The 23,580-nt window shown below is 50.8% G+C and overlaps 8 protein-coding genes and 1 non-coding gene across 9 annotated transcripts; 5 read left to right on the forward strand and 4 right to left on the reverse strand.

Moving 5' to 3' along the window:
- Positions 1-350: 350 nt before the first annotated feature.
- STEHIDRAFT_116150 (uncharacterized protein) lies at positions 351-3,235 on the forward strand (the record flags this gene model as incomplete). Its single annotated transcript, XM_007310876.1, has 8 exons — positions 351-418; positions 477-506; positions 564-993; positions 1,052-1,422; positions 1,492-1,818; positions 1,880-2,760; positions 2,838-3,154; positions 3,230-3,235. 8 exons carry the CDS (start codon positions 351-353, stop codon positions 3,233-3,235), a joined length of 2,430 nt encoding a protein of 809 aa, XP_007310938.1.
- Positions 3,236-4,093: 858 nt separating this feature from the next.
- STEHIDRAFT_t292 lies at positions 4,094-4,166 on the forward strand. The gene has a single exon. It is a non-coding gene; the product is annotated as a tRNA-Phe (tRNA).
- Positions 4,167-4,321: 155 nt separating this feature from the next.
- Positions 4,322-6,030, reverse strand: STEHIDRAFT_87907 (P-loop containing nucleoside triphosphate hydrolase protein). The gene is made up of 7 exons (XM_007310877.1): positions 5,851-6,030; positions 5,689-5,770; positions 5,598-5,609; positions 5,201-5,512; positions 5,038-5,134; positions 4,745-4,830; positions 4,322-4,611 (listed from the first exon to the last, which is right to left on the reverse strand). The coding sequence occupies exons 1-7, from the start codon at positions 5,946-5,948 to the stop codon at positions 4,459-4,461; spliced, it is 840 nt and encodes a 279-aa protein (XP_007310939.1). The 5' UTR covers positions 5,949-6,030; the 3' UTR covers positions 4,322-4,458.
- A 974-nt stretch (positions 6,031-7,004) lies between these two features.
- STEHIDRAFT_116152 (uncharacterized protein) lies at positions 7,005-8,463 on the forward strand (the record flags this gene model as incomplete). The annotated part of the gene is made up of 2 exons (XM_007310878.1): positions 7,005-7,464; positions 7,751-8,463. The coding sequence occupies 2 exons, from the start codon at positions 7,005-7,007 to the stop codon at positions 8,461-8,463; spliced, it is 1,173 nt and encodes a 390-aa protein (XP_007310940.1).
- A 257-nt stretch (positions 8,464-8,720) lies between these two features.
- Positions 8,721-10,835, reverse strand: STEHIDRAFT_172939 (uncharacterized protein; the record flags this gene model as incomplete). Its single annotated transcript, XM_007310879.1, has 3 exons — positions 8,721-9,628; positions 9,754-10,528; positions 10,605-10,835. The coding sequence occupies 3 exons, from the start codon at positions 10,833-10,835 to the stop codon at positions 8,721-8,723; spliced, it is 1,914 nt and encodes a 637-aa protein (XP_007310941.1).
- Positions 10,836-12,550: 1,715 nt separating this feature from the next.
- On the forward strand, positions 12,551-13,069 carry STEHIDRAFT_163208 (uncharacterized protein; the record flags this gene model as incomplete). The annotated part of the gene is made up of 1 exon (XM_007310880.1): positions 12,551-13,069. One exon carries the CDS (start codon positions 12,551-12,553, stop codon positions 13,067-13,069), a length of 519 nt encoding a protein of 172 aa, XP_007310942.1.
- Positions 13,070-14,143: 1,074 nt separating this feature from the next.
- On the reverse strand, positions 14,144-16,675 carry STEHIDRAFT_150834 (Flavocytochrome c). The gene is made up of 7 exons (XM_007310881.1): positions 16,513-16,675; positions 16,327-16,447; positions 16,105-16,272; positions 15,472-15,990; positions 15,201-15,407; positions 14,807-15,136; positions 14,144-14,734 (listed from the first exon to the last, which is right to left on the reverse strand). Exons 1-7 carry the CDS (start codon positions 16,611-16,613, stop codon positions 14,423-14,425), a joined length of 1,758 nt encoding a protein of 585 aa, XP_007310943.1. The 5' UTR covers positions 16,614-16,675; the 3' UTR covers positions 14,144-14,422.
- Positions 16,676-17,534: 859 nt separating this feature from the next.
- Positions 17,535-19,003, reverse strand: STEHIDRAFT_163210 (uncharacterized protein; the record flags this gene model as incomplete). The annotated part of the gene is made up of 2 exons (XM_007310882.1): positions 17,535-17,815; positions 18,838-19,003. The coding sequence occupies 2 exons, from the start codon at positions 19,001-19,003 to the stop codon at positions 17,535-17,537; spliced, it is 447 nt and encodes a 148-aa protein (XP_007310944.1).
- A 2,100-nt stretch (positions 19,004-21,103) lies between these two features.
- Positions 21,104-22,661, forward strand: STEHIDRAFT_116156 (S-adenosyl-L-methionine-dependent methyltransferase; the record flags this gene model as incomplete). The annotated part of the gene is made up of 9 exons (XM_007310883.1): positions 21,104-21,322; positions 21,403-21,477; positions 21,533-21,587; positions 21,640-21,740; positions 21,825-21,854; positions 21,895-22,165; positions 22,232-22,380; positions 22,453-22,495; positions 22,555-22,661. The coding sequence occupies 9 exons, from the start codon at positions 21,104-21,106 to the stop codon at positions 22,659-22,661; spliced, it is 1,050 nt and encodes a 349-aa protein (XP_007310945.1).
- Positions 22,662-23,580: the final 919 nt, after the last annotated feature.

The following is a 23,580-nucleotide window of genomic DNA, read 5'->3' on the forward strand; positions in this document are numbered from 1 at the left end:
AGAGCTCGTCGCATGACGTGCCTTGAATGTTGCCGAATTTATGATTATTACCATTATTGGATCTATCACCCTGTATCTTCTTTCTTATCGACTAAATCGTCCTCAACTACTTCACAATCATCGATGTTTAAATGCTCCCTCGTTAAAAATAACCCTCTATACTCCACCAAGCTCGGATCTTGACAAAGACGTAACGGTTATCTTCCACATCGTGGGTCTAATACAATACCGCAGCGCATATAAAACCTGGCCTATGTACGTTTACATCTCATCAGAACTTTTCTTCAAATCCCCAGTAACCAAGCTGTAGCTGCCTACCCGCTTCATACATTGAATATCTTTGTTCAAAAATGTCGCTTATGTCTCAATCTGGAACCGACATCCCTGAAGAGTGCACATGCGACGAAGAAGCAATTTCGTGAGATATCTGCGTTCACTCTCTTATTATATATGTTTGTCTTACATTTGTGGCATAGTGCGTATAGCACGTCTCCTGGACCTCAAGCGTGAGCTCGCTCCCACATTTTATGAATCGGAATTCACCTAGGTATAATTGCTTCAAGTCCAAAAGTATTCGCAAACATGTTTGCTCTCATCATTGGGGTCCATACGTACCAGAACCCAAGCGGCAGCATCAAACCGTTACCCGGAGCTTGCGCGGATGTTAGGAAGATGAAGGCGTTCTTGCTCAGCATGAATGTTCCAGAAGCACGCATCAAGATGCTACGCAATAGGGAAGCAACCCACGACAGTATCATAAAAGAGCTCTATCATGTAGCCAATAACCGAGGCATCGAATACAATAACCCTATCCTCATTTACTTCGCAGGCCACGGAACAAGAGTGCCAGCTGGAGAGGAGTCATCAAAGGTCATGATAGAGATGTTGTGTCCGTATGACTTCCTGTCGAGGAACGGAGAAACACGTGGGATTCTAGACATCGTTCTTGCCGAACACTTGAACAGTATTTCCAAGGCTAAAGGGAATAATATCGTTTGTGCTTCCACTTTCACCTACTGGCTTCCGGGTTCTGAAAGACTCTCGTTATTAGACTGTCGTTCTGGACTGTTGCCATTCTGGATCGGGAACACGAAAGGTCCCGGGCGGAGACCAGGAGAAATTGACCATGCGCAGTGTGGAGTTTGCTCCAGATTGGAAGAATACCTCTATGGCCCATTTCACCGCTGGTACCCGCGCCACTCAGAAGGCAAGTGTCAGTGGAAAACATACAAAATTAGCCGAGGACACACTTCTCGGGACGTTTTCACATGTCTTATTGGCAGCCTGCAGTGCGCAGCAGTCCAGCAGCGAGGCCATCGCAGGTGGGAAATTCACAACGGAGTTGCTCAGAGCTCTTCAACGCCTTGATACGGACCAGCTCACGTACAGGAGGCTCATCGAAGACCTTCCAGATATTCCTGAGTAAGATTTCAATTTGCGTTATGATAAAACTAGTGACGTGTAGACGCTGATAAGTCCCAACTTGTATAGTCAGCACCCGCAGTGCGAAGGCTTTAACAGGGATAGGAATATATTCACCACCATAACTCCCAATCCCGAAGACGACTTCTACAAGCTCACGCTGATCCCGGATACGTGTCAGTTCACCTTCGATGACGATGACGTACGGGAGGACGATAAATATGCCATTCATGGTGACCACGACGAATCCGCCGAGCGTCCGTTCATTTGCAAGGCCACTGTCGAGTCTGTGGTCATTTCTACCGCGGTCAACTCTACCGCAGTGATGATTGTAGACGATCCCGGCGTCATCCACAAGAAATCGAACCCATTATATGCGTATCCCGTCAATGTTGGGTAAGCACGCTGATCGGCATTTTATTTGTTACTTTAGATAACACCTCCATATCTTCCCCAGATCAATCTCTCAGAAACCATCTGGCAGTGGTTATGCGTTAACGCGAACCACGACATATCAGCTATCCGCTGGAGAAGCGTACGGAATCTATGTGGGGGCCGAATTTGACGTCCATACGGCTCGGAGTCGCGATACAAGCTCAATACTTGGAAAATTCGTCGTCCAATCCACGACCAACTACAAAGCCAAACTCATCTATACATGGTCCCATGATTCCACCCCTGGCACCCCGCCGGAAGCGTGGGGGAGACAGACTCAAGTAGGCCCTGGCCACGACTTTCATCTGGGCATTCCAGCCGAGCTCTCGTACATCGCAAAGGTTGTACAGAGCATGCGCCTTGGACAATACAAAAACATCCTCGCCAACATTCATACTCCTCCAGGAGACCAGGATATGCTGACACTGGTCAAGAATCATGACAACATGATTGCATTCGAGCACCACGAAAATCCAGGCCCAGAGGACAAGACGATGCGCCTTCTTAACCCAGTTTGCTTCGAGCTCGAGAAGACTGCAAGGCGCGTTGTTAATGCCGACTCCGACCTCGTTGTCGGTGCCGATTCCGACACCGTTGTCAATCCCGACTTCATCATCGTAATATCCGGCGCCGCCGACTTCTTTACGTATCTCCGTCGACAACCCCCTTCCAGCTATTTCTTTGAAAAGGGAAAGGAGCGTGTCTTCTTGGAGTGCTATGAACTACAGGGAGACTGCAAAATGATACCAAAGGACGATAAGAACGACCTCATTGGAGAGAAGTGTAGGCTGGGTTTGGATGACGATGGGAAAAAGAGAGCGTATGGGTTCAAGATCGTCAACAAGGACACTAGACCTCTTTATGCGGCTCTGTTCTATTTTGATATGCTCGACCTCAGCATAAGTACGTCGGTAATTTCCTATTGAGAAACAAAACTAATCTTTTCTGATTGTGGTCGCACTAATTCTACTTCCCCACAGGATCTTACCATCAACCAGGCGCAGCCAGAGATGGACATGTCGACCATTGTGTGCTCGCTCAAGACTCGCTTACAATCGGTTATGCACAGGGTGGCAGTGGAGATCCACGAGGGTACCGCGTACGACAGGGTCAAAAGGTGGAAGTGGGGTATTTGAAACTATTTGTTTCGACCCAGTGGGTAGATTATTCAGGGATTGCGCAGACATCACCGTTCAATGGTGGGAGGCGCGGGGATTATCAATACACACCAGATAATTCCCCGTGGGACTCACTTGTTGTGCCAGTGGTGCTGAAACGCGTATTGCGAAGTGTAAAGGTGAGCCTTTGGAGACTGCTTACTTAGATTGCGGGCTAATTATATTATTCTGGACCTGCATGTCTTATCCTACAGACGTGACCATGTAGTGCCCACACTGGTGTACTACGAATCTCGACTCGTTTGTGGAATCCGTAATGAAGAAGTCTCTTGATGATCTTATGCTTACGCCACTTCCAAGTTTAAACTACCCCATTACAGTATGATCCGTTGTGGACTCCGAAGCTGGAGGAGTGTGGCGAAAGCGAAAGGGAACTGTCATGTTCGTTTTCTCTAATCCTTCGAGTGGCACTCTGTAGACCGTCATCCCTCGAGGTAGGCCGAGGTTTGTTGTTTGATGTTTGGGCACCAGCCTGCGTTGAGGGCTGTTGAGGGCGTGAGGTGCCAGCGGACCATGCCTGTTTGATATAAGTACGTCTTGTCGTCACTCAGTACGTACCTACTACTGTACTTTTTCGACCAAAGGTTCGTCACGCGTTATCCGCGTTGATGAACCGAACAAAATACTGCGTGACCTCACGCATAACGCAGGGTGAGCGAACAGTGACCTCGGCAGGCGCTTGCGCAAAATAATCATTTTCGCAAGCGCCTACGTTGTTTTCTGAACTATTTACGGGTCCCGTCACGCTCACGCACGGCTTCTGAACCGTGACCCGGGCGAAACTGATGGGTGACGTAAATTCTTGATGAACCTTTGGTCGAAAAAGTACAGTAAGTTCTGTCGTGGATCCGCCCAATGTCTATGTTCAATGGTCAGAAGGAGTACTTACTATGGAGGGGTATAAATGGTAGTGAGCAGGATGTTGTTGGGATGTCAAGGTCGGATCTCGATGAGGGTAAGTATCGACTCAGGCAAAAGAAAAAAAAAAAAAAAAAAAAAAAAAAGGACGAAAGACGCATTCAGACCCTATACAAATACCGTCGGCGACCCCCGTTATCGCCGTGATAGCTCAGCTGGGAGAGCAACAGACTGAAGTTCTGGAGGTTGCCTGTTCAATCCAGGCTCATGGTATGTCATGTGTTTTCTCGAGAACTCCAGTGTTCCATACCTAGTGGATGTCTGTATAGTTTTGCTCCCTGACAATTTCTTCACTTTTCACTAGTCGAAGGTACTTGCAGCGGTTGGCGCCGCCATGCAGATAGACATGTTAGCCATTGTATGCAGAGAACTTCTAATAGTACACGTCATCGTCCTTGGCCCTCCATTCTTCTCTGGATGCAGATGGGCCAGGTTCCGTCTAATGAATTCATCTACTCATCTAAGTACAGCTTCGATCCCGGAGTCTTCCCATGCTGTAGATCTGTTATGAAGCGACGTCGGGTTGAGGAGCGACGCTCTCCAACAGTCCCACCAGGGAACGGCAACATTCTTCTACTATGTCTCCCATGTCGCGGCCTAGTGGTTCGATGAGCTGTAGACCCGGCATGATGGCTTTCCCGTGTTCCACGTCTCCGTTCTGTAGGGGTAAACCACATATCACCGATCATGATGTTAACAAAAACCACAATAAAAAAGGAGGTATTGTGGACGGTGTGAAAGGCTCGCAGGAGAGCGGTATGTCGAAGGCATGGGAGTAACGGAGTACGCACCTCGAATATCTTCTTATGGGCATCGACATAGGCTGGGTAAACCAATTCGTCGAAATAGCCAGGCGGGTCCTTCCAGAATGTGTTTTCTGTGGCAGCGGATTGATCTCCCCGTAATTCGATGTTGACGAGTTGGAATGGGTTCAGGGGAGCGGCGGAGAAAAAGAGAGATCGGTCAGGTCAGGGTTCGCTTCGCCAGGAAAGAAGAGTGAAAAGGGTGTGATAGAGATTTAGAGACATGATAAAAGAGGATATAATAAAAGAAATCTTGCAGAGAAAGCGAAGCAAGCATTCACCTGCGGTGTAGTACCCCGAACGGTTCTCTCTCCGTGTCTTCAGCGCAGCGTAAGGAACACGAAGGAAGAACTTTGCGTCTAATGACGCAGCGACTTCCTGTCCACGTTACATCCGTCAACATCCCTGCAGGCTGGAAGCGTGAATGAGATAGAATTTACGTACGTCATCCCAGTAGAGCAGAAACCCATCCACCAAGCCCCACACGACCTTCTCTCCCACACCTTTGTCCCCACTGCTCTTTGCAACCTTCTCATGTAGCTCTGCAAACAATTTCTTCCACTTCTGCCTCATCTCTCCGCTCACTTCGAACTGTTTCTGCTCATTGAGATGATCGTGGGACTTGTGGTCTGCGGGTACGGATGCTGTGAGTTTAACTGTGGCGAGGAAGGAGCGCAAGCGGGGATAGTCTATTGCGGTTGGTGCGGAGTCCCAGTCTTGGCCGAGAGTTGGGTGGATTGGAAGAGTTGAGGAGTGCTATCGGAGTATGTTGGTTCACGGCGCAAGACGAGAGAATCCTAAATGGGTGGCGCAATCTCTGGAGAGCGACGGAAAGACTAACTGGTGCAAAGTCCTGCGACATCAGAATTGAAGAGCACAGTCTCAATCAGTTGAATTGACGCTCACAGACACATCTCGACAAAATTACTCACGTCCTGATGAATGATGAAGCTATCGGGCAATATACTCCTGAGATGCTTCGCCAGCGTTGTCTTTCCCGAACAAGTCGCACCACTACGTTCCGGACCCCATCGACCCAGTAAGAATACAGCCTCAGGGTTGAAGATTTCTAGCATAAGTATATTTTAACTTACCCGAGCCCGACAAGGATAATGCGCGTGCGTTTGGCTTCGACAGATTGGGCCTCGGTGAGGGCTCCCTGCGTTGGAAGGGGAATGGGCGTAGATGTCATGATAGCCCTGACCCTGGGATTACGTTGAGTAGGAGATATATTTGGCGGGTAGGTTAGAGGTCTAAGCCCTTGGTATGAATACAGATGGTCGTGTGCTTGTCGGTTGTCGAAGGAAGCGGAGATCGCGGTCGAGTCACTTGAACAAATACGAATAACTGTTCACAATATATCTGTGTAACAAAACTTAGTTCGAGCGATATATGAAGAGATATAAGGGCTTACAGACGCGCTACCGTAGATGATGAGCTGTAACCGAAGAGCTTGTTCATAAGAACCAGGAGGAGGGAGCGAAGATCGATGATCGCCACAGCGCTTCAAAGCTGAGTATGTGCAGCTTATCTTATCTTATCCTATCTCCACGTGGGCGGCGCTTGTTGAGAAAAGCGCCGCGTTCGAATAGGTTCGAATCTTGCCAACGACTGTCACCTCCTTTCGAGCAGGCATCTCATAAATTCTGGGCACAACTACATTGGCAGACGTCCACACTAGGATTTGATTTCTCGATATGTGTCTATTTGTTTTTTTGCTTTGATTTATCCAACAGGAACTTCGTTTAATCCTGCTCAAGTTGTGGCCCGCCAGCTTGAACATACATCTGACTCGTCGTCGACATGCATATGTTGTGTAGGCAGCGCGAGCCTGAGGACTGTATTCTTCAGCCTACCGACAGCTCCAGTCTTATCGTCTCTACGATGCTCCTGCTGGTCATTGAATTCTTCATCTCTTGCTTCTTCGAGATCTATCTCCGCCCCGCCGACCCGTTTTCAGCCACGTCGCGCTTGTTCAACCGCAGTCCATTCTCGTAACGACCTTTTCAACTACACATCTGGGCGATGGATGCAAGTTTCATACCTGCTTTCTTCTGCCCATATATCCGACCACTAATCAAACGTTCTCAGCTACAACGATGCTCTTCGCCACGCAGAGCGCAAACGTGTTTTTAACGTCGATGGGCTATGCCGACTTGCAGCGGAGTCGGTCAATCGAAGTCCCAATGATGTTCACAACTTAGAAAAGCTGGCCGAGGGTGGATTCAACCGTATCTTTCTGATCACCATGCGCGACGGCTTCCAGATGGTAGCACGTATCCCATACCCGATCACGGTTCCCAAATACTACGCTGTCGCTAGTGAAGCAGCCACTATGGCCTTCCTTCGTTCCTTTGGGCTTCCTATTCCCGAGGTGTACGGGTACTCCCCTGTGCCGGACAATGTCGCAGGAACCGAGTACACCTTCATGGAGTTCGTCCGAGGCACCAAATTAAGCGACGTATGGGCTGACCTTGGGGATCGGGATATCGCTTCAGTTTTACATCAACTTGCTGGACTCGAGTCCAAGATGATGTCGGTTTCTTTACCGGCTGGCGGAAGCCTGTACTACACACACGACATGGAGAAGCGGGATGGCATCTCGGGCATCCTGCTAGTAGAAAACGAGCGTTTCTGCGTCGGTCCTGATGTAAGATTACCTCTGTGGTTTGGCAGGAGATCACTGATTGACGTCAATCGAGGACCACGTACGCTGCTCTCTACCCTTTTATTGCATTAACGCCCTCAACGAGTAGACAACTTCAGATATTACGGCCGAAGAAACGCTCGTAAACGCAGCTCACAAAGAACTGGCGTATCTGGAGCAGTTCGGCGAGCCGTTGTTGCCTTTGGAGCGCATCAGGAGGGAGACTTACTAGTACAAAAAGCAGTCTCCGCTGGATCACATCGAAAACCTTAAGCGTTATCTCCTCATTGCATCTTCACACGTTCCCAATGACCCAACTCTCCGTCATTTCCGTATCCGCCATCCAGACCTCCACCCGAGCAATATCATCGTTTCAAGGTCGCCCGACTCCAGCTGGCAAGTGACTGGCCTGCTCGACTGGCAGCATGCCTCGATCCTACCCATGTTTCTCCTGGCGGGTATACCCCAACGCCTCCAGAACTATGGCGACCCCGTTTCGGAGTCTATGACGCAGCCTGCGCTACCGAAGAATCTGGACGACTTAGACGAAGCCGAGCGCCTTCCAGCGAAGGGTCTCTACCATCGCCGCCTCGTCCACTACCACTACGTCAAGGCCACGGAGGAATGCAGCGAGCTCCACCACAAGGCATTAATAAGCCATATGGGCGTGCTCCGCCGCCGCCTTTTCGATCACGCCAGTAGCTTGTGGGACGGCGAGACTCTCGAGCTGAAGGTGGACTTGATTGAATCAGTGGAGCGCTGGGAAGCGCTTACAGGCGGAGGTGCGCAGTGTCCAATTGTGTTCGACGCTGAGGATGTTCGGGAGACAAAGAGGTTGGGGAAAGTACAGGAAGGAACAGACGAGACCATGGAGGCGGTCCGGAGCATGATTGGATGCGGGGAGGAGGGGTGGGTTCCCACAGAGGACTATGAGGAGGCCATGGCCCGCACCAAGGAGCTGAAAGAGGCTGCGTTGGCGGCAGCCACGTCAGCGGCGGAACGGGCTGAGATCACGAAGCACTGGATTTTCGACGACATAGACGAAGATAAATACGCGTAGTGGATCGAACTGAATACTAACAAATAACCTCGGCAGGGAAACTCATCGTAGAGCAGGAATATGTCGATACCGCCCAAATACCACCGCTCTTCAGCTTCTTGACGCTATCAGGAATATTTATTTCCGATCTCATTTCTTTCTGATCCTCATCCGTCGTGCTACCTGCCGTATGGTTCAAGCAGAATATTGCGTGCCATCCAAGATCGCGTAACGTACAAATTAGTGAACCCCCCGATTAACATAATATACGGAACTTCTCATTCTCGCCCAATTGCCAACGCAAATCTCTTTGCATACTTCCCACTTTCATTCTTCTTTATCCCCTCCTTCTGTTTTGGAACTTCATCTGCCTCCACTCCGTTCCCATATCTATCATTCTGCACACCACCCGAACTATATAACGAGCCAACGCCACCACCTCCACTCTCATCCGAAAACCTCTCCAATCTAAACATAGCCCTCTCTTCCACCCCAATCTCGTGCGGTCCCCACTTCAACATCTCCTTCGAATACCCCGGACAGCACCAATCCCTCGCCATCTCCAGCTCCTCATCCAATGCGCATTTCCTGATCTTCCTACCAAACCCAGAGTCCGGGCTTTCCAACGACAGACTGAGGCCCAAGAGCCGGACGAGGTTCAAGGTGCGGTCGTGGAGACGGAGAGGGATGAGAGATGGATGGGTCGTGTTGAGCGTGTAGGTCGACATGCTGCTTATTTGAAAAATGTAGTCGATGGAAAAGTCGAGGAGACCGCCGTTCGAGAGATAAAAGTCGACTGCTTCGAGTTCTTCTACGCCGACCGTGAAACTCATACCAGGCGTGAGCTTACAATTTTCTCGAGTCTTGGACTTGGTACCAACGGTCTTGAGTTTGGTTTTCAGATGTTCACGAAGGTTCGAGACGGTCGGAGCGTCTTGGAAAAGCGTGTGGCGTAGGAAGGAGTGGATAAGCCAAAATGTGGCGCGCCAGCCTTTATATAGAGGAGGGGTAAGACGGGTACGAATGTGGGAGGGGAGAAAACAGAGGGATGGGTCAACGTCTTGATCCTTTATAGGAGTAAACTTGAAGGACGATTCCGAGGCGCTCTGCGTATGGCGGTTACGAGGCGCCGTCAAGAGAGCGTCCGGAATGTGAGGGATGCGATCTATGATCACGGAACAACGGTCTGTGACGCAAATCCCACAATAATCAGCATCAAATATCGAGGGAGTGGACGTAGAAAGGGTCTACCAAACATCCAAACTCCCATCCGCTCGCTGAACCATCCCTCCGCACACTCGCCACACGTACATCCCCACCTCCTCTTCCTAACATATTCCTCCTCCGTTCCCCCACCCATGCCCACGGCTTCCCCCAATGCCTTCTTCATCAACCACTTGATCCTTAAGAATTTCTCGTCAAATCCTCTAAACACCCCGAACTCAGCATCATCCTTTTCCTTCCGCTTATTCAAGAGGCGGCCGCACAGCTCCCTGGCGCTCATGAACGCCACGTTGTCCCTCCTATCGATATCCCTACTCGCGCCGAGAGAAAGCAGAACTCTGACTGCTGCGACAGAAGGCTGTTGAACGGCCACGAGTAAGGGTGTGAATCCGCGATAGTCTCTATCGTGAATGATGGAAGGCTTAGAACGATGAAAACCGAGGATGATGAGAGGTATTTGTTCTTCAAGAGCGGTCTGAAGGTAATAATGCACAGGGAAGAAACGAGAGTCGTATTCCGCGCCTATTGGTTCGAGATCGTCGGGCCTGCCATAGGTAAGAACACCATCTTTCGATACAACCGGACAGTCAGGGGGAGGGGGGTTGTCAATATCGTCTCGAGCGGAGATGTAGCGTGAGGGATGGGTGGGAGATGTGGCGAAGGCGAAAACGGCCGTGCGTCCTACGCGACGGAAACCGACAGATCTGAGGAGACTAATTCGTCGGGTGCAGGGACTGGAGTTTTTCCCTGCGTTGCTGGGCCAGGACCATGAAAACATGTATTGCGCGCCGGATGAGGCAATATGTTTGGATCGAAGCAAGTTTCGCAAAAGCATGGTCGCGATCGCTCGGGAGGTCGGATCCTGAAGAGCAAATGGGAACAGCATCATGAATCAGTCACGCGTTCACTGGGATGTGGAATATAAGGAACCGGCGCACCTTGTAGCCATCAGAGCTGCCCGAAACTGCGACTTCTCCAATAAAGAGTACCATAACTCCGTCATTAATTTCTCTACCCCAGACTCCTGAGCCCTTCTGCCATTTATCATCGACCAAGAAATCCCTGACACTTCTGTACTTGTCGAACACTTCGAAGTAGGCATCATGCAAGTCCTGCTCCTCCGAGCGTTTAGCAGATATAAGACCGGGTAACGGGCATCCATGCAGCATGTCTCTATCTAGCAACCACCCGATCATTTGAGCAAGGCATCCTTTGATGGGATGAATGAGGCTACATGACAGAGTTTGGATAAGGAGAGGATAGACTGGGTGAGGCTGGCAGTCGACTGAAAGGCTGCAGTCGGTGTATTTCTCGGGACTAGCGACAGAGTTCATGGTCAGAGAAAAGAGTAGCCTTCGAAAAGATTGAGACTTGCTAAAAGCTTTATACCTCAACGCGGGTGGAGGATCCTATGTGACATGCGATGGGCTAAGAACGATGATCCTCAGTGCGGACCCGTAAACAAGACTGGGGGTCTGCGAAACAGGCATCCCAAAGTCCAAGTTATTACAGAGAATATATGCCAGAGAATATAATGCACCACAAGCAGAAAATAATAAAGATGCTTTCCCATGATGTGTTTCGGATTTCTGTGCCAGCGCTTCACGAACGAAGAGCCGGTTTACTTGTTTACCAGTCTCAGCCTCCGTCTAGGAATGTACGAAAGCAACGAAACCGACTGATGCAAGAAGGATAGAACAAATTTGTGCTGAAAAAACACTTCACCGAGGTGATCCGTACGAACAGAGGATAGAAAGCCGTTATGGAGGGGTCGGAAACTCGAAAGCAAAGCCAGAGGGCCACCTCGCCACCCATGCCAGCTCTACTTACACGTGGTATTGCTCCCGCGCCTCGGAAGGTTCTTTAATTTCGAACATTTTTTGGAAACATCCCCGCAGTGCCGCGACCGTCGTCTCTGTCAACGCTTAAAGCAAGGTTCTCTCTCCACACAGTGCAGTATGATCTCTATATCCTAGTAGAAACGCTGGCGGTCCCGAAAAGCTCATGATTCTTGCCGTTGATACTCGTGCTAGTGTGCTTTGGCTCTGGACTCGTCCCGCCTCCCCCACATTCTGGCGTCAATGGAAGCAGGAGCAATGCGAATGCGAACGAGGGCGATCCTTGAAAACGAGACTTGGGAAAAGTGACGATAGGGAACGTGTTGGCCACGTGAATGCTGGCGTGTGGGTCCACATTTACTGTTTGGTTCCATTTTGGCGTGGTTGAAGACGCGTGGGTCCTCAAGTTGCTTCTGAGGTGTACTTTGACGGTTCTGATTTCGGTCCCTTTTATCATGGTATTCCTCAGACTCTACCTTCTCCATCTACAAGTGCAGCTTCACTTAGAGGGTTCATGCCCAGACCGTTCATGGCTGCTCGGCGGGACCGTCTGTATGCTCCCTGATCTCGAGGCTTCTGTCCCTCCCGCGAACCGCATATGTCACCCTTGACTCTGCTTTTCTAGACGTCCCGCTATCTGGTCCTTTGATACGTGGCTTGTAAATAACCCCTATCGTGGCACGGTCTCCCCAACATTAAAAGCAGCAGACTTTGCACGCGTCTCCCTCCTGCACGGTCTTCCATTCTCCCCTCTGCGTCTGCCTAGGTGATGGGAATACGTGGTCACTCTCAAGTACTGCAAGTAGTCTGGCCTCTCAGCATACCTTCACAAAGGAGTCAGAGATGAAGCGATAGCGTGTATTTTCGTGCTTCTGGTCGTGGGAGCGTGGCGTACTCATGGTGGTCTGCAGGCCTCGGTAGCGGAAGAAGGACCAGATTACAAGAGTGAAAGGGTGCTGTATTAGACTCCCTCTAACAGGTTTCGACACTCCGTGCCATACGACGTCCTTCATCCGCATCTCTTGCCGCCTTCACATACACTCCCCATGCCCTTGCTGACTTCACTCTGCGAGCTCTGGTCCTGCGTCCTCTACGTATTCGGCTTTTTGGTTCTGCTATGCGCCATCGACAATACTCGAATCCAGCACACCAGAACCATCTATCTCTACGACCCCAACGGCGCCGAGTACATTTCTTTCGAAGTAGCAACATACGGGGTGCGGGAGAACGCCCCGAACGCGCCCGTGCCGACGTTGTTAGCCGCCGATGGGGTAGCCCAGGAACCTGATATGCGAGCCGGGAGCAACAGTGCGAGAGGTGGGAGGGCTATCAGGGCGGACAGTCAGAGGGATACAGATGGGTCTGATCTAAGCATGAGCTACGGTTCAACTGTTACCGAGTCGCCATCTGCGGCGTCGACCTCCATCTCGGGTGAGACGTTGGTGGGGTCCGACGCTGGAACGTCGATGTCTGTCGGGACTTTAGTGGGGTCAGAGCCTGGAACGTCGATGTCTGGTGACACGTTAGTGGGATCTGTCGACTCTGACTGGGATATGTTGGAGTAGGCGATCGTACGGCTTTGGTAGTGCTGTAAGTTCGCGCTCACCTACCTTTCGAACGAAGCGGCTCAGGATCCTTGCTATTTATTTAGACCGACGTTGCTTCTTCCTCTGGTCGATAGCATAACCCTTTCAGCTACGGATACGAAGAATACTGTGAGTGCTCTCCTTATGAGTGGTCTTTGCGAACACTGATACAAGACGTGGGATCGACAGCCTAGTTTGACCCACCTAATCTAACTTATGCCTGGATATCACGTCCTTCAACCATAGCCTGCCTACTCGGCATTGCGCACACAACCCGACACGAGAAGCGTCAGCTTCGAACGCAGCGAGAACGCATGTGAAGGAGAGGAGGTTGGGTCTGTTTGTAGGCTTGTATTTATTTAATCCCATTTAAAGTCGGCGCATATACAGGCGGGGAGTGAATGTTTGAACGGTAGATAGGTGCAAAGTGGAATATTGGGACCCAAGTAATGTTATTGCTTAGAGCTTGAACTCGCTGCGGAATATTTCAAGTTGCTGGAGGATGATGATGACTACGATCCATATGGTCCTGTTCCTGTGGGAGCTTTGATGGCACGCTTGGTGGATCTGACCTCCACGGCTGGATGTATAGAAGAGCCCGCATAATAGACCTTTGTATTTGGGGATCTGGGGATTGGATGTATGCAGGTTGACAGCGATGAGATATTTGTGTTCGGACTGTTACACCGTTCATATGCGCAGAATGCACAAATTACAGGAAAAATACAGGACGAAAAAGACTGCTGGGCTCACAACATGCCGCGGTGCGGATACGGCAAATCGAAGTCTTGTTTCACAACAAAGCTCCTTCGAGGTTCATGACCGACTCAACACAGGAGACGGCACAGCCTGGCAGATGATCTGACCCACCACGACAAAGAGGAAAGACGACCAGAGCAGGGGAAGTTGCGCCCTCAAGGCCGATTAGGCTTCCCAGTCAGCCCTCTGACCCTAGACCTCGTTGAACAACCTGATCTCCATCTCACCTCGACCGAAAGTCAACGCGAACACGGGATCTCAGGCTTGCATCCTACACCCCACACCCGTCATGAGCGCACGTTGAGCCGACGAATGAATACAAGAATGATATGTATAATAAAGTTACATTGTACAACACCCGACCGTACGCATATGAGCGAGTCGGGAGCCACACAAAACGACGAAAACAGAGATGATAAAAGATAGTCAGAACAAATGGTCGGAAAGCCCGAATAGCGGATAGCATGAGATGGGAAAGAAACCGCAGGAGAAAAGAAACAAATCCAATAAAACGATCCCGCTCGCCACCGCCACGTCGCCACACACAAAGTTCGCACCCACTTCGAACTGAGCCTACTTCTTCAAGTCCCCGATGACCGAGTCTGCCGCATACCTGGGGATAACTTTCGGGTCGTGCAACATATTGAACTCCTCCGTTGCGTCCCGACCAGCATATAACAGAATCGCCTTCTCTCCTCCCGGATGGTCGGGCAAGAAGGACGTAACGTCGAGGACTTGGCCGTTCACCACAACCCAGACATCATCCTTCTTGTTGTGCTTGGCGACGTCTTCGAGAGTGAACGCTTTTGTTGACGATGACGATGACGATGATGAGGCGGCGGCAGAGGATGTGTTCTTCTCTTCTGAGGCGGAGGCAGTCGCAGGCTGAAAGAGCGAAAGACGAAAGTCAGCATGTGAAGGCAAAGGAAGAAGTAATGACGAGCGAAAAATTCGTACCTTGCCCTCGACATGCCCACTAATAGCCGCCAATCTCGACGCAGCCTTACCCGACGCATACGACTGCAACAGATACGAAGCCGCCGAGTCACCCGACACCCGTCCGAAAACGACACACCCCAGCAGCGACGAGCCTCCCAGCCTGTTCGCGCCGTGCACACCACCCGCGACCTCACCAGCAGCGAACAGTCCAGGGATTGGCTTGCCCTCCTTCGAGACGACACGCGACTCGGCGTCGATCTCGAGGCCGCCCATGGTATAGTGCAGTACGGGAGTCATGATGGCGACGTTGAAGTAGTCGGTCATGGACCATTCGCCGGAGGAGAAGAACTGGGGAAACGGAGTTACGGTCAGTATGTGCTAGGCTCATGAGAGGAAGATGAGCATGACGCACTTTCTTGCCGAATGGATCCTTCTTCGCGCGTACGACGGCGTTGTAGTCGTCAAAAGTCTTCTTGAGCTGCGCGGGCGTGAGGCCCATCTCCTTTGCGAGAGCCTCACCGCTGTCGAACTTCTTCATCAAGCCACGGCCGACGTAGTGCTTGCAGTGCCACTCGATCTCCTTCGACGCCTGTCCGTTAAGAACGAGTCGAATGGGGTACTGCACGACAAGACATGAGTCGGCTGGCAAAGAGAAACAATGGGCACCTTTAAAGGACACATACCTTGCCATTCTCCCACATCTTACCGGTAACGAAGTCTCGGTGCTGAAGCTCATCGACGAACCGCTTGCCCTCATTATCCAACAACAACCCACCGACACCTCTCAACGCCTCTGCCGCCAAGAACTTGACCTTCGCATCCGGCTCATTGGGATCCACGAGACCCGTCGGATGCACCTGCACCTTCTCCAAGTCAATCGCACTCGCACCGATACCCAAAGCAAGCTTATGTCCATCACCAGTACAATGGTCACCGTTCGTGGTAGGAAGGTCGTAGTATTCTGGCCTGTACTTCTTAAGAAGCGAATCGGAGGTGAAGTCGGCGGCGTAGCCTCCCGTGGCGAGGACGACGGGTCCGTGAGCAGTTTCGGTCTTGTTCTTGTGTTCGTACTCGACGCCGACGACGGAACCGTCAGAGTCTTTGATGAGCTTCGTTACGCGGGCTTTCTTCACGATTTTGACACGGTCGGGGGTAGAGATGGCGAGGTCCTCGAGGCGCTCCATTTGGGCGTATGTGATCACCTGCGTTACGGAAAGCGGTGCGCCGTCGGTTCGTCGGTCAGCGTGGGTATAATGAGGAGCGGAAGGGCGCAGAGGACGGAGAGCAGTCGAAGTGGATGGATGAAAGAAACGTACCATTCCTGGGAACTGAGCATTACCACGGTGGGTACGAGGCTGACTATGGCCACCGAGACGGGCCACCTTGGAGAGATCGAGGCCGAACTTGTCCTGGAGCCAGTTGACGGCGTCACCAGAGCGCCCAGTGAGCACTGTGATGAGGTCATCACGAGCAAGTTCGCGAGCCTATCCTCATCCTCAGCACACATACAAGTTGTCAAATAGTTGGCTAATACGCACAGATTTCTTCGTATCCTCGAAGAAGATCTTCGCATTGTCCGGAATTCCGGCCTCCTGCTGTGTTTGTGTACCGGCACCGTTGATACCAGAGGTCGCTTTTGTTGAGTTACCACCCATAAAACTACATTAAAACCCGTCCAGTCAGCCTCCATCCAAGCGAAACTAAGCTCTAGAATTCGTACGAACCCCTGCTTGTCGAGCAAGAGTACACTCGCGCCCCTCTCAAGCAGAGTGTGAGCTGCCGAAAGACCAGCGAGACCACCGCCGACAACAATAACCTGAGCCATCTCTTTCTTAATGAATTGTCTGGAATAAAAGCAAGAACGAAAGCGGCGGTGTGGAGAGAAGAGGGAACACAGGTAAAGGAACTGGAGGGAGGAGGTCTTATACACGCTCAGGCCAATCACGCGCGGGAGATTGCCCCGGATCCCCACTTTCCATGTGATATTCCGGTCGGTCCGCTGCCCGATTAGGCGCATGTGGCGGGCGCGCATACGGTGTGGCCCACGAGACAATGCCGTCGGTGACGAGAGTCGGGATGGGCATGTGAGGCAATAAGCAGGTTTTCAGGTGTTTCTCAGCGTATCATGGACGAATTCAAGACGAATTCCTCATGCGCGGATTATATAGCGAACGATCACAAGGAAGGGGAGGATACGATAGCTCGAAGGATTGGGGGAACAGGGGATTATACTTTCCGAGTCCGGATCCAAGACATCCGGGTGAGAGTTGGTATCCGACATCGTGTCACACAGCTAACAACTCTGTTGGTATACAATGGGCTACATGGTGCGGAGAGGCAACGATAGAGGAATGAATTTATACGAAGTCAGAATGGAAGGCATGGATAAAGGATGGGCACGAGCGGACGCTGAAGGCGCCAACATCAGGGTGAAGAGGACAAGGAGCATTCGAGGAAGAAAAACATTGTTTAGACGCAAGATGTCGAGATTCGGAGAGCGTCAAAAGGATGCAGGAGGTCACGAACCTGTGCAGTAGACGCCACATAATCATCAGTAATCCTAGCCTCGATGAACAGAAAAACAAATGTCAACGTACTCTCTGCTCTGGTTTAGAGACCGTCAGCTCCTTGTTGAAACAATGATGTCCACAACGAAGTAACCTGTGGTATGTACATAGTCAAACGCAGCTCACAACCATTGAAATATGGGAGACGATCATGGTGGTGATACTCACATTCATCGGCCTCAACCCACCGTCGTCGACCTCCTCCCCTTCCTCCTCCCACTCGTCGCATCCTCCAACTCATACATCCTATGGTCCTCAATATACCGCCTCTGCCTCTCCCTAGCATCCTGACTCCCATTCCCCGCCCCCATCGCCGAAACCATCCCTCTATTGACTGAAGAAGTAGACACAGAGATCGTCCTCCCCTCTCTGGTATGTTCGTAGACCATTGACTCGTCTCCGCCAGGTCGACGCGTAAACGTGAGCTTCTCGCGGTCGCGATTGACGCAGAGACTGAGGACTACGAAACAGATGGCGCATAATACACTGTACCAGAATATGTACCCCGACCACTCCATGATGCGATGAAGGGTAGATAGCGGGTGTATAATGGAAGCAAATATTCGAGAGGAATGAACTGGGTCGTTGTGACCGTTCGGTGGGGAAGCAGATGGCGACCACAAAGGTTGCTTGTTGGACGTGCTGCGACCTTATAAGTATCCGCTAGGTGGGGGTGAGCCACTCCCTTTGCTCCTGAAAGCAAGCCTCGCCGCCACGCTGAGTGGCGCGCTCTCACGCAGAGAAGCATGCCATCGATATGCCTTTGACTCGAACGAGAAAACAGATAACGCATGAGATGTCCCTTCGAGGATATCGCACGAACGTGAGTGTGGGCTTCTTGTCTTGAAGTCCGAGAGGAGGGGACAAAGATGAATAGGAGGCGAACCTAGAGGCGTCATCATTTTGTCTCTTTCGCCCAGAAATGGGAAAGCAGGAACACGAAGAGCAATGAGGCTGACCACAAGGTAGGAGAGATTGAGATAGACTTTAATAGAAGGTGTAAGAATTCTGATGGAGAGAGACACGTCGAGATGAAAGTACAGCCACAAAGAGCATGGTGACAGTCTCGGTATGGGGCGACATGCAATCCTGAAACACTTGGATGCCTTTATCCAAACATTACGAGGCCGAACAGACAGACAGACATACAACGCAGAGAAGCACGGTTGCACAAAATAAAAGAGCGGTGAACATGAAGTATCATACAGCAGGAAACCGATGTTCCGCAAAAACCGAGCACAGAGAATAAAGATCGTACCAGGAGGGAAGTCAGTGCAGTCCCTCGGCTCTCTCCAAGAGTGGCGTAGGATAGCGAAGAACAGAGAAATTAGACATAAGGCAGGCAGCACGAGTGGGATGATGTTTCATAGAAGACCCAAAACTTCTGATCCCAACGCCTCGCAGGTAGTGGACCCACAGACACCGAAAGCATGTAGGCCTTCCTCCTATAGGATATTTTTTCACGACCAGCAAAGAGAGCACCGATGAAAGCGAAGAGTTGAGATAGAGGCTCGACTACGCGCATAGGCATGAATATGGCGCATGTTTCCAAAGCCGATATGAAGGTAAAGAAGCCTGAGCTTCTGCGCAGCGAGGTGGAGGTGAGGAGAAGTGAGGAGGCCTCACTTCCACGGAACCGATATGCCATAGAGAGCTGATGACGCCCGTAACTAAATTCATGGCGACCAAGTACACCACTAAAGAGGCATGACTCAAAGGAACGAAATACATCGAGGGCGGGCAATGAGAAAACTGAGCATTTGTGGCAGAAAGAGCATGATGGTGGAGCGAAGCACGAACAAGAAAGAACGATCAAGCTGTCCGTGCGCTGTTTTCGTCGTGCGAACAAGCCCACGTGTCCCACGTGTTACACTCAAGCCACGAACCACCGCGTCGGACACGTCGAACTTAACTTTGATGTTCCCTCTCGTCTCTTGCATGGATCTCGAGGTTAATAGTACTGTCACGCGACAAATGCTTGATTGGTACCACGGTACCCTTGCTCCTGGGCTCGATGTTGGCTCCTTATCATTGGTAGAGTAACTTGAAGTACCAACTGATCTTAATTTGGCCATTTCTTCAACTTGAACTTGACCGCACCTTGACCGTCCGGATACTGTGTCGACTTGTTTCCAATTGCAACTCACACCATAGCTGGTCATAGTCGTGATATAAGGGCAGGAATTCTTGAGGTACTCGCGGCTTCAGAGCCAGCGGTCTAGTCCTGTAGGTCTCATGCGTCACTTCTTCGCCACGCCACAGGTGTTCTTATATATAGCGCACACACGGCTAACGTCCGCTGAGTATATGAAGTTCGAGTTCTTGTCTTTCGGAGGTGAATTCTAATTCCACTCCATGGTTCAAATAGCTCGTACCAAAACCTCGACTGTCTCCAAAACGGAATTCGAATCGACTGTACCGACAGCCTCACCATAGTAGCCCGAGGTGAACATCGAGCATACTCAACCACCTTCTACCGACGGCGGTTCTCCCTCAGTATCCACACTCTCCAATCAACCCTTCCACATCCCCCCCTTCCTCCCCTTTCGCTACAGACCCTGACTATCATGGACATCATAGAGATTCTGATCTTCTGCATCTTCAGAGGCACCATCTTCTATATACTCGTGAAAGGCGTCATCGCGATCTCGCGCCCCGTCTACGTCCGCTGGCGCAAACTCACCTACAGTGTCGGCTCAGATGGTCGACCGCTGGTTACATACGAGACGAAGTAGTTGGGGTATATGACGCGCGAGGAAGAGGGAGAGGAAAAAAAGATGGTAATGGCAGTAGGGATTGCGGCGGAACGAGTACATACAAACTGGATCAAGGGTAGCACTGGGAATGTGAGGAATATGGGCTACGGTCGTGCCGTTCACTCATGCGTGAGCTCGGGCGCGAGTTATCGTGATTATTGGAGTTCGTCTCCGTCTCGGGCGGAACGTCCATATGAAGAGAGGGCCAGATTCGTTCGATAGGATGACACGCACGCAGGAAGTGGACGATTCTCTGGCGAGCCAGCCTGTGAAAGTTTGTCAGCCAGGAAGTGGAGGTTCTGCGGGCAGTACTAATGGAACGCCGAGGAGACGATCGGAAAGACTGGCGGCGAAGGCAGCTCGCAGTCGTTGAACTATTTCTTGTGTATGTTTACCAGTATGTACCAGTGCAGCTAGTGTTTGCCATGGCTAAATGTATTGTTCGTGTGGCAGAATGTTACTTGTGTACACATGAACCCTCGTTCATAGGTAGCTGTGGTTCCAACACAGGCGTTGATTGCGGTCTAGCTTTGCGACTTGATGCAAAAGGGCGCCACGGAGACTTCGACAGTGATTGAGGAAACCGATTTCCCCAAGGTATGCTTACTGCAGGGTTTGTATGGGAACAACGAGGTAGTGCGAGACGCGGATGGTCATCAAATTTTCGCTTCCTCCAGATCAGCTGATATCCGTTTAGCCCGTTTGTCAAAGTCTCAGTAAATGATTGGTGTATCCGTGGTCATTCATCTGTCACTTCAGCGCTGACCGATGTACGACCTGCCTCCGTAGGGTCTTCTGTTCCAGATTATCGTAAGGTGATGTGAACTGTGAAACGAGGGTCTATCAAATTAGCCTCTAGTTCAGAACGGATCTATATACAACTCAGCTGATGGCCATCAGCCGCAACGAAACGGAGCTCACTCCTGCGGATAACTACCTCTTAATTGAGATCTTGCCTGTCGCTCTATTTGCGTCAACCTCTCTCAATCAATATGGCTACATCCACACTTTCCCGACTTTCTAAGCTCATCGCAGAGTCAGTGGCTACTATAGAGGCCAGTTGTGCTGCACGGAGTGTTGAAGTTCCCAGCATTGATTCCGCATTCACTCCTGGGTCCGAAGCATTCCGCATGGACCCCACTGTTGCTCAAGCCATAAATATCGTGACTGCGTCTGCGTATCAGATAGCAGCTCTCCTGGAACCTCCGCCGGTCCGTCTCTCATATCGCATCCGGTGTGCATGCATATGTTTTCACTACACTTCTTACTCTGACATCGCGGTACTTTGAAGCACTACAAAGCGATTGCTCTTGGGGCTCTCCTCGAGACGAACACTGTCGAGATCCTGCGGGAGGCGGGACGAAATGTACGTGTTTCCTTGTTGTAGCTTCTCCAGAAATACTGGCCGATACCCTACGAAGGGTACTCATGTAGTTGAGATAGCGAAGAGGAATCAACTAGACCCCAAAAAGAACGGTAAGACCCCTTTTACTATGCTCTCAGTTAATATTTACTCACGCATGCACAGCTCGTTTACATCGCAACCTCTCCACGTACTACATGTTTCGGGAAGGGAGCCGGATGTCTTTGCAAACACTCGTATATCGGCAATGCTTGACACAAAGGGAAGTCTGTTGATGAACCTCTCGCTAGGTGTGTTCCATCTTTTTCGATGTTTTTAGTAGAAATATAGCTGATGAAGGAACATTGTAGACCCCGGGACAGGCACGTAGGCACCTCCGGGTTTGTCGCTTTCATTGAGCATATGTATGTTGTATTTCAGCATACTCCATATTTTCTCGGGTTTGACGTCCTCACAATTAGCCTGGACGAGGGATGGATGGGAGCAACCTCCGCCGTCACGACTCTTCGTGATCCAAAGACTCGCTTTTCCGGGGATCCCACTGATGCGCCGCTGGCTCGTACCATAGGTTCGAATGTCCCTTTCTGGGTCTGGATCGAACAGCCAGACCAAGAAATGCGTCTTCAGCGTTTTGGAATTGCTATGCAGGGAGTGGCTGCGATGCAGCCTGCAGCGGCTGCTCTTGATCGTGGTATGCCTCGAGCATATTTTCTTCCCGTCATTTTTATACTCGATGCTCATGGAACATCACTCACAGGCTTTGACTGGGAAATTCTCGGAGTGGAAGATGTGGTGGTCGATGTTGGAGCCGGAGTCGGCGCCGTCCCTCTCGCGCTTGCAAAGTCGTATCCGTCCCTGAAGATTGTTGTTCAGGACCGTGACACCGTCACCGCACAGGCAAATGGGGTGTGTGCAGTCTAGCAATGTGTGAAGCAATTAATTCATAACACTAACCAATATTCAATGATTTGGGCTAAGGAGCTTCCCGAAGCTGTTCGGTCCGGGAGAGTCAAGTTGCAAGGTAATCTTTCCCTCCATCCGCTGTCTGTCACTTTCTGCCTGATTTTAATCCTTCCTTAGGTCACGACTTCTATACGCCGCAACCCGTGAAAGGAGCGAGTGTATTCCTCCTCAAGCAGATTCTACATGACTGGTCCGACAGTTATGCGATCACGATACTGAAATAGCTGCGGGTGGCCGCGACACCGGACACAAAGCTCGTGGCTATGGAGAGCATCGTGCATTATGCCTGCCGCGAGCCCCGAACTGTCAATACAGTTGTAATTCCTGGGGCTGTACCTCATGAGGCCCACGAACCCCTTCTCGCCAATTTTGGCCCAATGGGATGGCCCTTCTAGTAATGCTGCTGTACAGGCGAATACTGCCATAAATATGTATACGTGTACCCGTCACTTGAGCATGGGCAAACATCAGCAAGGCCGCATCTGGCTAAACCTAGCTATTTCGGTCTATTCGGTCTCCCAGGAGACACGAATAGATCATTTGACAGGATCTATTCATCATGGACCTGCCTTTAGCTAGACATGTTCGGATTCTGGTAGACGCAGGATAGAGGGCGGTAGAGCACGATAGACCGCGAGGTTTTTGTCGTGGATCATGCCATGGAGCTCGATGGGTTTCACTCGGACTGCTCAGTTTGGGTGGCAAAATGTATTTTATTGCAGAATATACATAATAACTACACGAGCAGACTGGCTGTACAATAATGTATAGACTAGCGAACTAGCACAAACCTCTCGAAGGTACTACATGTGTAGCGAGGAACCTTTGTCTCTGAATCTATGAATGTCGACCTATGAAATGATCTGAATGGAACAGTGCACAGAAATCAGCCACGTACATAAACATTCCGGGAATCAGAGACGAGACTCACAAAAAGCAGGTGACAAGTGCCGAGCAGGCAACCTGTCTATCTGAAACGCAAACAAGGATGTCAGTGTGGGAAGTGGAAATGATGCGACTGATGCGGGGAAGCCTCTCACCCTGCGCGACTTAACGCCGTAACGGGCCCCTCAATGACCGCTGGGAAGTTGGCGAGGTCACAGAGCGGGTAAGAGCAGGGGATAAGGCTGAAAATAGATATGG

Source organism: Stereum hirsutum (assembly GCF_000264905.1).
Source record: "Stereum hirsutum FP-91666 SS1 unplaced genomic scaffold STEHIscaffold_22, whole genome shotgun sequence".
NCBI lineage: Eukaryota > Fungi > Basidiomycota > Agaricomycetes > Russulales > Stereaceae > Stereum > Stereum hirsutum.